Below are 10,294 nucleotides of genomic sequence, written 5' to 3'. Positions count from 1 at the left end.
TTTTTTTTTTTTTTTTTTTTTTTTTTTCTTTTTAAATGTGTTTAACATAATAATTTTCTGGTGACATCGTCCACCCCTAATAGGTACCCTGAATTTAATCGAATTAGTAGTATAGGATTGTTATTTTATTTTATTTTATTTTTTGTATTATTAAGTTTAAAAACTTCAAATTTAAGACTTCGAGTTTTAATCATATTTTCATATTGTTATGAAATCTGCTCAAGATTATAAATAATCACGGGTGCTCAAAATTATTTTGGAATGTAGATATTTTACAACTTTATTTAATAAATTTTTACAATTAAGAAAAGTATAAGATTTACTTCTTTATCTCAAATTTAGAGTGTTCTATATATATATATGGATATAGAAAATATGTTAATTTCTATAAAGAATGTATTACACAAAATTAAGAAATAAGGGAAATCACTGATTTAAATTCAGGAACCAATACCGCTAGATTAAGATCTTTGTCTCGAATTGGATATCTAGAAACTTTCACTTTTATATTTATATCTATTAAGATTTACACCGTCGAATTGAAACAAAAGGCATGAAGGGATGGACGAAAGCTCACAAAAAAAAAAAGCTTATCCTGACGACATTGATGCTATATAGTCGTACTTTTTGAACTTTTCCTCTGCTTTTCATTCTCTGTTTAAAGAAAATGCAGACGAAAGTTCCGTGAAACATGTTCATTGTTGATGCACGATGTCCTCAAAATTGTCGTCTCGGAGTCGCGTGGATAGGTTCCAAATCCAGGGATGTAAATCTGTGCGATACGATTTTGTAATGTAATTGTGCATACGGAAGCATGTAATAAAAAATGAGTAAACGATGAATATCGTTCCTCTCGACCAGTTTCCTGCTTTTGGATCCTTTTACATTTAAATTCGATTTTTTTTTTTTTGTTTATTTTACTTGTAAAAGGTATCTTAATCAACGAAGAAAATTATAATTTATATATATTTTGAATTTTTAAAATGAATTTTAAAATAAAATTAATTTTTTTTTTTTAGTTGATTTGAAATAATTTCGTTAATTTTATTACTTTGCAGTATCGTTGAAGAAAATTTAAAGATATTGAAGAAGTTTGTTGTCTTCTTTTTTGAAACGTTGAAGAAGAAAAACATAGTTACTCGTCTATGGAAGCATGACTATCTCCAGACAAATCCCTGACGTTTGCCTCAGTGCCGGCCAACGATCGTGGGAAGTCTCACCTGCGACCTCGTCTCCGACGAATCAATATTACACGAGAGTGTACGAATATACTACTGTTTCATGGATACAATTGAAAGACATTCTTATCAGAAACATTCAATTGATCCTTCTAATGTAATGTAAATCAATATATAATTTGATATTACACATTTAACATAAATTACATGCATTATATTGATATGCATTTGAGAATTTTTTTTTTTAATTTAATATTTAAATTTTTATAAAAGAAATTATACAAAATAAAAAAGAAATTAATTTTAGGGATGAATTGAAAGTGATACACGTGTCTTCTCTTACTATTTTTACATCATCTTCTGGGGAGAGAAAACTTCAATCTCGCATTACAGCTGAACAATGTCCAATGTAAAGTAATAGGATTTCATCGAGCTCGAGTTTTCACGCTGGATTTCATCATGGATTTTAGATTCTTATCTTTCTACATGTTCTATTCCTAAGAATACTTTCATTAAATCCTATCATTTATTTATTCGTTCACAATTAACAAACTCATTTTTCCATTTCTGAATTTAATTTCTTCATTTTAAATTAATCTTTAATTTTATCTATAAAATCTGTCTCATTATATATATTTTTATATTTATTTGTAATTGCTATAATATTAGGCAAATTATGAAGATTAAAAGGCATAAAATTCAAGAAATTCTTGGAATTTATCTTTAATCGTCCACTAATGACAATCGTATCAAGTGTTATATTGTCTACACCAATAATCGTGTGAAGCATATTTGGGGGGAGCTACAAGTATAAAAGTATTTCAATGGAGTGTTCTGGGGGGGATGATTTCGCTGGAACTTCAGAAAACACCCTGAAGCACGCAGCTGCCCAGGTTTTTGCGTGCCCCAATTTTCACCCTGTGGGGCTGGACCCTGTAGGGGAGTTGAAGAGTGGATGGATGCTCTCTTTTGCTCAGAATACCCTCCACCTCAGTAAGTGTAATGGAACCCCCAGCTTCTGTCTGTGGATGTAACATTGTTAATTCTATTCTCAGGTTTCTACATTGAAACCACTATCTATGAATTTGATATATTTCCTTTTTTTTTCTTTTTTATTTGCTTTTCCTTTGTTCTTTACTAATTTGTTTGGGTTGGGTTTTTTTTTTAGTTGAAACTTAGAAGTTAGATGGAAAAGGAGGGATGAATGAACCTGAGAAAGGTGGATTTCTACTGACAATGAAATTAGATATTTATAACAAAGTAAAAAGTTAGATATTGTTATTTAAAATTGAATAGAAAAATTATAATTTTTTATATATCTGTCCGAGGTAAGATGTTACATAATAGATTAATATGAACTCGATGCTACGGTATTACTACATGAATCGTGAATTAATACTTTATTTGTGTGTCACTCCAGCTGCGAGGATCAACACAAGTGCGACCCTCGTGACAAGCGGGTGCTCTTAATGCGCGTCTGATACGCGAAAGGGAGTGCAGCCGCGATTCTATGGTTTGCTAATTTTCACGGGATCACGGTACCGTGACGTTCAAGCCGATTAGGTTCAACCTGGGTTATTGAACTTTCACGCCTTCCCTTAACCGCTGGATTTATCTACAAAAAAGCATTGAAAAATAATTTAAGCCTCATACAATGTTTATGAATAATATAAATGTTTGATCAAATTATATAATTATTCACAATTTTTTAATTAAGATTAATTTAATGTATTATTGTTAGAAAAAAGAAATATTAGATATTATCAATATTTAATATCTTTTTCTAATCATATCACATGATACTCAATATTTGAAAGTACAAGTGTTAAAAAATTGATACACTATAAAGAGGTAAGTGATAAGGACAGGTGTAGACACAGCTGGATCAACTGTCGATAGGTCACAGATTTCGATTATCTGATGAATCAATCTTTTATTATCATCTAATCTTATTTAACTTTGACTTTTTTTTATCACATTTTAAAGTTCCTTGAAGTACTTAGTTAACATGATATTGGTAAATAAATTATTTTATCTATTATGTTTTATGATGGTTAATTATATTTATTTAATTATATTTGATTGAATATTATTGGTTTTTTAAAGAGAAAAATATTTTTTTTACAGTTATCGTTATTCCGGATTGATATATATATATACATAGTGAATTGTAACAAATATAAATATTTTATTATAAAATAAAATAGTTTAAACAATCAAAAATAAAAGAAAGAAGAAGAAACACTTTCAGTAAAGGTCGAAACCGCTTCGATATGTCCCAGGGGACATGTATATCGTCCCTAATTGTCCACAAATCGACGACCACCCTCGATTTCCGAACCGTTAAGTACAACCATCTCTCGGGGCACCAGGGGCGTTCCGCTAGCTTTCTCTTGAGGGGCGCCTGATACAACGGGGTAGAATATGGATTCAATTACACCTCATTGTGCTACGGTGTCTATAAACAATGCTATTTTCACAGCTGATAGCGGCTCACGTTCTTCTGCGGGTCCATAAAGTTAGAAGTTCACCGAATCTAATTTTAAGTGAAACAGTTTGATCCTCTTTTTGACAGTAAACAGTACATGATTTTATTTATGGAAATTCTACACTATATAACAATGGATTTAGATTTATTTATTTTATGCATATATTTATAAAACAAAAACTGTTGATAAAATTATAAAATAATTATAATTAATAATTAATGTTTTATTATTTAGAATTGGATAATGTGATTGAAATAAAAAATGAAAATTTCAATTATTTTTTGAAGAAGTAATTCAAATTGAACTTAAAAATGTAATGAGAAGAAAAGGAGAAGAATATGAATTTTACATTAATAGAGAACAAAAAAAAGGATAAAAAAGAAAAGTCTAAAATAAACCATAAAAAATTTCTATATTTTTATTCTTACTATTTCATAATTATCTTTGAGGTAAAGTATCAAGTATCATGTTACTTATATCATCATGAAATACATAAGATACTTAAATAGACTTTTAACTAAAAAATCGAAGTTGAAGGCAATGAGAAGCTTTTAAGAACAACTATACTCAATTATTATGACAATCATATTGTAATTTTCAAATATCGAACGAGATATTTTCTCATTAACGTAATATTAACTTGGTGAACCTCAGTTAGAAAGTAGAAAATGGTTATTCAGACTGCAGAATAACGAAGAGGGAAAGGAGGATCACAACGTGGGAAGATCCGCAGCCGTCGGCGCCATTATTCCCGAGTTGCAGGACGTCGCGACACCGCAATATCGACGTACCGCCCACGATTCTCCTTCTCTGTCTCATCCACGTCGAATTTGCTCCTCTTTCTGGTGTGGTGTACACCACAGAATTTGGCGCAGCTTCTACCCTCTGCTTTTTATCAAACCCTCCGCCATTACATTACAAGGAATTCTGGTTTTAGAACTTTCTTTGGATTCTTAGAAAGTTGGAAAATATTCTGTTTCTGTTATTATATTTTGGAGAAAATCTTTTGTAAAATGAATCACAACAAAATGATGAATCAAATAGAGAAGAAAAATAAAAAAAAATTGGATATATAAAATAAATCTGAATATTTAGAAAATTTAAATTAAAAAAACATGAAAAATTAACTTTAAAAAATTGTTTTAAATTTAATTTATCATAAAAAAAAAAAGAAGTTTTTTGATTAACTTTTAATGAACTAGATTGATAAAACATTATTTTAGAAGAAATGTATCTATGAGAAAGTATACCATTAAAATTAAAAATGCTTTGATAATAGCATATAATTAAAAAATGGAATGGATGAATATGGGAATTATAATAAAGATTGAAAATTGAAAGATAATAGAACAAACAATTTGAAACTTCAAGAATCTACTTTATTTGGCTTCAATGACAACCACATTTTAATAGCAAACAATCTGTTTCATGTTCACATGTCACGTACAAACGATATCTGTTTAAATTTTTTTACGCACTTTATATATACATTTATTATAACATGAATTCTGTCAGAAAAATTAAAAGTCAAATTGACTTACAATTTAAAAGAAAAAGAAGAAAAATATCCGACAGAATCTTCGTATTTTGTTTTCTTTCCATATGTTAATTCATTGGATTTTGAGCATTTTTAAAGAGGAACTTAACAGAAGATACATATATCATTTATATTACAATTTCATATTTTACAAGAATTTTTCTTATTTAAATTTGACTTCTTAGATGTTAATTTAAAAAATTAAAGTATTTGTTCATAAGGTTATTAAATATTAACAATAATAATTTAATTGATATTGTCCATCACATTAAAATCGACTAGAGACACAAAAAATTAATTGATGTAATCTTCTTATATATTAACAAATTGTTTCTGGTGTTCTATTGATTGTTAATAATGATTTAGCATCAAAAAAAAGTAAAATAATGACTAGGAATGTTTGTCCTTAAATACTAAATAACACAAGGCTCGACGTGACTTAACTAAGAGATGAAAATTTTATTCGAATGTCGAGCCATTTTTTGATGTTCTTGGATCCTCCGGAGTCCATACTTTTGCATACATCGTCCCATTCTGGGAGATATCCGACTTCCTGGACCATGACAAGGAATGAAAAATGAAAGGATTTCCTTCACTGCCTGAAATTTTACCATTTATCTTAATTAATATATTATCCAACTTAATTTTTTATTTAAATTATTATTTCTTGTTTCTAAGATTATTAATGAATTTTAATTAATTAATTGATAGAATTCACTTGAAACAAATCACGAAACAAGTTAATTTAATTCAATGAATAATAATTAATTTTTAGGAAAGGAATGAATAATATGGATAAGAAAGGATACGTGAGTACGATTAGTATTGGCCTCACCACGAACTATGACTTTCTTAGAATCATCTCGTCCAGAACATCTTGAGAGACCACCATTTCCCGTCAGAGGATCGTTACCCTTATCAGCTCTAACCAATTCGTTAAGAAACTTAATGTAACCAATTGCTAATTTTAATGTATCTACTTTAGAGAGTCTCTTTTCATAAGGAAGAGTAGGTATGTGGGCCCTAAGACCCTCAAAGGCGTCATTTATATTCTGCATACGTCTCCTCTCTCTCATATTGGCGGCCTGTCTTTGTTGTACTGCTTGTCTCGGACTTTTCCCCGACGCCCCATTTCTTCTATTGTTTTGACTTCGTCTAGAAATTATTATTGTTCTGTTTTTTAATAGAATAATGATCTCTAGACTTTTATTATTCGAATGTTTTCAAGATAGATTCTTAGAAATTGCGTATAAAAGATGATATGATATGACAGAAAACGAAGAAAAAAGAATTATTTCTTGTACATTTCTTAAATAATAATGAAAAATGTATTCGATGCACCTGTCTACGAGCAACCCGTATAGCAATGCTCGACGGATTGCTCATTGATAGGCGCAATGACATTGCTCGTTCTTATATCTTTGAAGCTTCATCATTGAAAAATAAAACAAACTCATAGATATACTTATTAGACGAGAAAAATATTTCTTTTTAAAATATTTTAGAATATGTTTAATCTAATTTTTTAGATGAAATTTTTATTCTATCTCTTGATTTAATATATATAATCAAATTAATTCTATCATTTTTCAATATATATTTTGGATCCTATAATAAAATATATAATTTCTATTTCTAGGTTTCTGATCACATGATAGTTAAAAGAATAAAAGATACTCACTCTCTGGTGTGATTCTCCTGATCACTACTGTAAGCACTTTCATTATCGCTACTATTTTCGTCATACAAATAAATTTCACTACCGCTGGTACTTCCAGTACTTCCAGCAGGATGTGCAGCTAATTGCGAGGGAATAGAAGGTAGCGTAGCTGTGGTAGGTGCTCCGCAATGCGGCGGCAAAGCTGGAATCGCTGGATTCCCAAGAAAGCCATGAGCCTCGTACATGTACTGTCGATTCATCATATCTAATTCGAGATTGTCCATGGAATACATCTTGAAGAAGCTTTTTTTTATATCATAAAATTCTCTGGTACACGTATCTTTAATATTTATAAATTCTTTGGTAATAATGACTAGAATTGTTGATCAATTGGGTATAAATTAAGACACTCTCACATCATCTTTAAAAGATTGTTGATTAATTAAATTTATTTTTCAGATGTAAAAGATGAACACATTAAAAGACATCGACTTCCAAGAAAAACAGCCTAGAAGACTTGATCCCCCAATAATTTTTGCATAAGAATCTTTCAAAAAGTAAAAACTTCTCTTGGTATCTATTAATGATATATATTTTGGTATATATTAATGAAACACTTTCCTTCTTGAGATCACTGGAAATACAATATTTTTTGTGCAACACTGTATCCCTCTCTATACACTGAGAAACCAATTTTTTTAATTCAATACAAAAGATACTTAATATCCATTGAATTATATTAGGATTAGACAGATTTTCGTTGGAATTTCCTAAAAATTCTTATACAAATATTCTCGATCACGTTCTGAGGATTCACTGATATCATCAGTATGACACGTGACCTCGGCGCGTGTTAGGAAATACTTCTAAATAGCGACACGTGCCAGTAGGAGGTCAGGACACGTGCCCAAATTTGTTCAAACACTTATCAAAATGTACTCAATCCTTTCTTGTTAATCATAGAAACTGGGATTCCTTCATTGAACATATGACGAATCATCTTGGATCCATAAAAATTATCAATTGTCTTCTTCATCCTCGATTTTCTTCCTGAAGAATATTCTCTTCACCTCAAGTTATTATTAATATTTTTCTATTTTGACATTCGACACTCGTCATTCGCACTGAATTAAATTTACAACAATTATTTGGTAATTTTATAAATGATTTTTGTATGAAAAAAAAAATAATCACTGATATTATATTATTAATTATATCGTTGTTAATTTTAGGTGGAAAAGAAAAATATTGGGAAAATATTGGACTGTGAAGAAAGGTGAAATACAACTGTGGATCACTGATGAACATTGGTTCAGGTGGTTTGATGAAACTGAAAGGGAAAAGCGGGAGGAAGGCGGAAGCCAGGGGGTTGAATGTCCAATCGCATCCCTATTCGTCGAGGCAATTGGTGGTGGAGCCAGCCTACCTTCGGTTGCCTGGCTGCTGGTTCCGCCTCTTCATCGATCTGATAAGGAACAGGGAGGTTCTTGATTGGGGATAACTTGATGGAAAAGTCGTTGGGCGAATTGGATAGATTTGCGAATCGAATTTGCACTTTGATGTTGATTTCTTAGATAGTTATTATTAAATAAAAATATCATGGGAGGAATATTTTGAATTTGATGAGAAATAAGAAAATTATATGAATATTGGCAAAAAAAATTGTTTAAATAAGAAAGAAAAAAAATGAAAAAAAAAAGGAATATTTGAAGATATTTGAAAAAATATAAAAAAAAAAATAAAAAAAAAATAAGTCTATAGAAAACTTATGATCAAAATATATTCAAAATATATTCAAAGATAAGACAAGTGAAGAAATTAATTATATCTTTTATTATTATTAGAGATATTTAATTAAATTTGGAATTAAAATTCAAAAGACACTATCTACAAAGGAGTAAAAAATGAAAATTATGTACCCAAGTTTTTATATTTAAAATTACAAATAAGGTTGAAAATTTTTTTTCACTTTTTCAGAAAGACATATTGTTGGGATATTATATAATTATATTTTGCGGTACGATAATAATATAGCAGAAATCACATCAAACCTGTTACGGTACGCATAATTATACGTTGCCCCCCAGTCAGGCCAAATGTCGCAAAAGTGGTTAACCCTCGAATAAACCCTTGCACGATGTTTCTGGTACATGTGCATGACACGTGCCTCCAATTTCTTCCTCCATTACACTTTTGATTCCCTTGAATGCTCTTTTTATGGACAACCATGAAACTAGTCTCAAATACTCTTTCACTTCCGGTGATTGTGGAAGGATCGTTATAGAAGGATATATATTATATGGAATATCAGAAAAGTATTAAAAATATTTTTTATTTTCATCCAAAAGACTATAGAATTCAATAAAATATAGCAGAAATTTTGTTTATATATGTTTTAAAGTAAAGAAAAATATGTTATAAGTATAACATAAAATGGAGAAAAACATTGATAACTAAAATGAACAAAAATACGAAAAAATTTTCTTTGAAATGCCAGTAGGATATAAAGTATGGTCTATTATCGATTTCCCAAACACAAAACTTTCTCTAAACATTCGTCCAGACTAAGCAATTAACACGCTACAAATTAAGAGGGTTCGTTGTTGCATCAGGATGAATTATTTGTTCCATCTGTTGTTCCAGAGAAAATCAAGTAAACGATTTTTTTTTCCCACGATTATAATTTTCTGGTTTAATTTAGAGAACGATTTTTAAAAATATATACGTATATAAACAATTTTAATAATTGATTAATCAAGTATTTAAAATTGTTTGCAATATTATTTGCAAATCTTGCAAATAATAAATTCCAGCAATTTTATTTTACAATTGTGTTATTAAAATATGTGTAAATGTGAATAAATTTTGTTAAAATTTAAAACTATGATATAAATTTTGCAATAATAAATTTTTTTGATCATTTTTTTTTTAAATACAGGTGCAAAAATCGAATTTACGGATTGCAAGCCATAACCATTGTTCGAATCAAATCCCAAAGAAAAACATAGATCGAGATAGGTCCATTGTGCAACGGGATCCTCGAGATTGAGAGATAACTGAAAGGGATTAGATTTAAATGGCAAATCCTCTGGACACGTGTGCATTCGATTCGAATGAAAAGTTAAATACTACAATAAAAAAATTTTACTAAATTTAATTTTACTAAAAAAAAATAATATTCATCTTTTATATCTATTAGAAGGAATAATTAATTGTTATATAATCTTGCAAATTTTTTTATTATTTTTTTATTATATAATATATAATTTTATATAATTATATAATATATAATTTTTTATTATATATTACATATTATGTATACTTATTTTGTATTATAATTTTTAATGGTGTTTTTCCTTTCAAAATTGTAAAAAAATTTCTATATATTTAAAAAACAAATTGATTTTTTATAATAGCACATCATTTTTCA

General features: G+C 28.9%; 1 protein-coding gene across 4 annotated transcripts; it reads right to left on the bottom strand.

Annotated features, from left to right (window-relative positions):
• Nucleotides 1-5,541: 5,541 nt before the first annotated feature.
• Nucleotides 5,542-7,899, bottom strand: LOC102676058 (pancreas transcription factor 1 subunit alpha). 4 transcript variants are annotated; one of them, XM_031511836.1, is made up of 3 exons: nucleotides 6,886-7,899; nucleotides 6,040-6,377; nucleotides 5,542-5,803 (listed from the first exon to the last, which is right to left on the bottom strand). In XM_031511836.1, the coding sequence occupies exons 1-3, from the start codon at nucleotides 7,155-7,157 to the stop codon at nucleotides 5,664-5,666; spliced, it is 750 nt and encodes a 249-aa protein (XP_031367696.1). In that variant the 5' UTR covers nucleotides 7,158-7,899; the 3' UTR covers nucleotides 5,542-5,663. The 4 variants fall into 4 exon arrangements, with proteins under 4 accessions (XP_031367696.1, XP_031367697.1, XP_006618492.1 ...); XM_031511837.1 differs by having other exon boundaries at nucleotides 6,043-6,377; XM_006618429.2 differs by having other exon boundaries at nucleotides 6,040-6,359.
• Nucleotides 7,900-10,294: the final 2,395 nt, after the last annotated feature.

This window comes from Apis dorsata, unplaced genomic scaffold (assembly GCF_000469605.1).
Source record: "Apis dorsata unplaced genomic scaffold, Apis dorsata 1.3 scaffold_354, whole genome shotgun sequence".
Classification (NCBI taxonomy): Eukaryota; Metazoa; Arthropoda; class Insecta; order Hymenoptera; family Apidae; genus Apis; species Apis dorsata.
This window is presented reverse-complemented; position numbering and strand designations above follow the sequence as displayed.

Excerpts from the sequence above, each read along its gene's own strand:
- LOC102676058 (XM_031511836.1), bottom strand. The coding sequence starts at position 7,157 with ATGTATTCCATGGACAATCTCGAATTAGATATGATGAATCGACAGTAC. Across the intron at positions 6,378-6,885 it reads CAGGAGAATCACACCAGAGA|AACAATAATAATTTCTAGAC; the intron begins GTGAGTATCTTT and ends ATTAAAAAACAG. Across the intron at positions 5,804-6,039 it reads TAAGAAAGTCATAGTTCGTG|GCAGTGAAGGAAATCCTTTC; the intron begins GTGAGGCCAATA and ends GTAAAATTTCAG.